General features: G+C 60.0%; 1 protein-coding gene across 1 annotated transcript in view; it reads left to right on the forward strand.

Moving 5' to 3' along the window:
• The window catches only part of LOC104275351 (sarcoplasmic/endoplasmic reticulum calcium ATPase 3-like), a gene marked incomplete at both ends in the record, with an annotated part of 21,426 nt that overhangs the window by 14,004 nt on the left and 6,952 nt on the right, over positions 1 to 470 (forward strand). The window contains 1 exon segment of the mRNA XM_009871278.1: positions 398 to 467. Within this exon segment, the coding sequence (XP_009869580.1) occupies positions 398 to 467 (70 nt within the window).

Below are 470 nucleotides of genomic sequence, written 5' to 3' on the forward strand. Positions count from 1 at the left end.
AGCTGAGCTGGGATGGCGGTGACGAGGAGGGTGAGGTGGTGGCCGAGAGCTGGTCGGGAAAGGGTGACAGGGGCTGGTCCAATCCTGCTGAGATGGTTCAGGAGACCCATCTCCTTCTCTGCTCCAAGAAAAACACAGTCACCTTCTGAGGAGCTGGCTCAGCATCGCTTCTCCAATGGAAAAAGAGCTGGAGGAGGCGAATGTGAAAAAGGCAGGGGAGGGCTGGAGGGGCTGAGGGATGGCCGGGGGCACTGGGTGACTGGGGAGGGGCTGAGCCTGGGTGTGGCGGGGACATTGCTGGGACGATACCGGCTGATAGGTCCCCAGACTGGGCACGTAGGTTGTGCCCCAAAATCAGTGCCTAACGCTCTTGCCTCTGTCTTTCTCGCTCTCGCAGATGTTCATTATGGAGAAGGTGGAGGGTGCCCAGTGCAGCCTGCACGAGTTCAGCATCACCGGCTCCACCTACG

Source organism: Apaloderma vittatum, unplaced genomic scaffold (assembly GCF_000703405.1).
Source record: "Apaloderma vittatum isolate BGI_N311 unplaced genomic scaffold, ASM70340v1 scaffold6176, whole genome shotgun sequence".
Classification (NCBI taxonomy): domain Eukaryota; kingdom Metazoa; phylum Chordata; class Aves; order Trogoniformes; family Trogonidae; genus Apaloderma; species Apaloderma vittatum.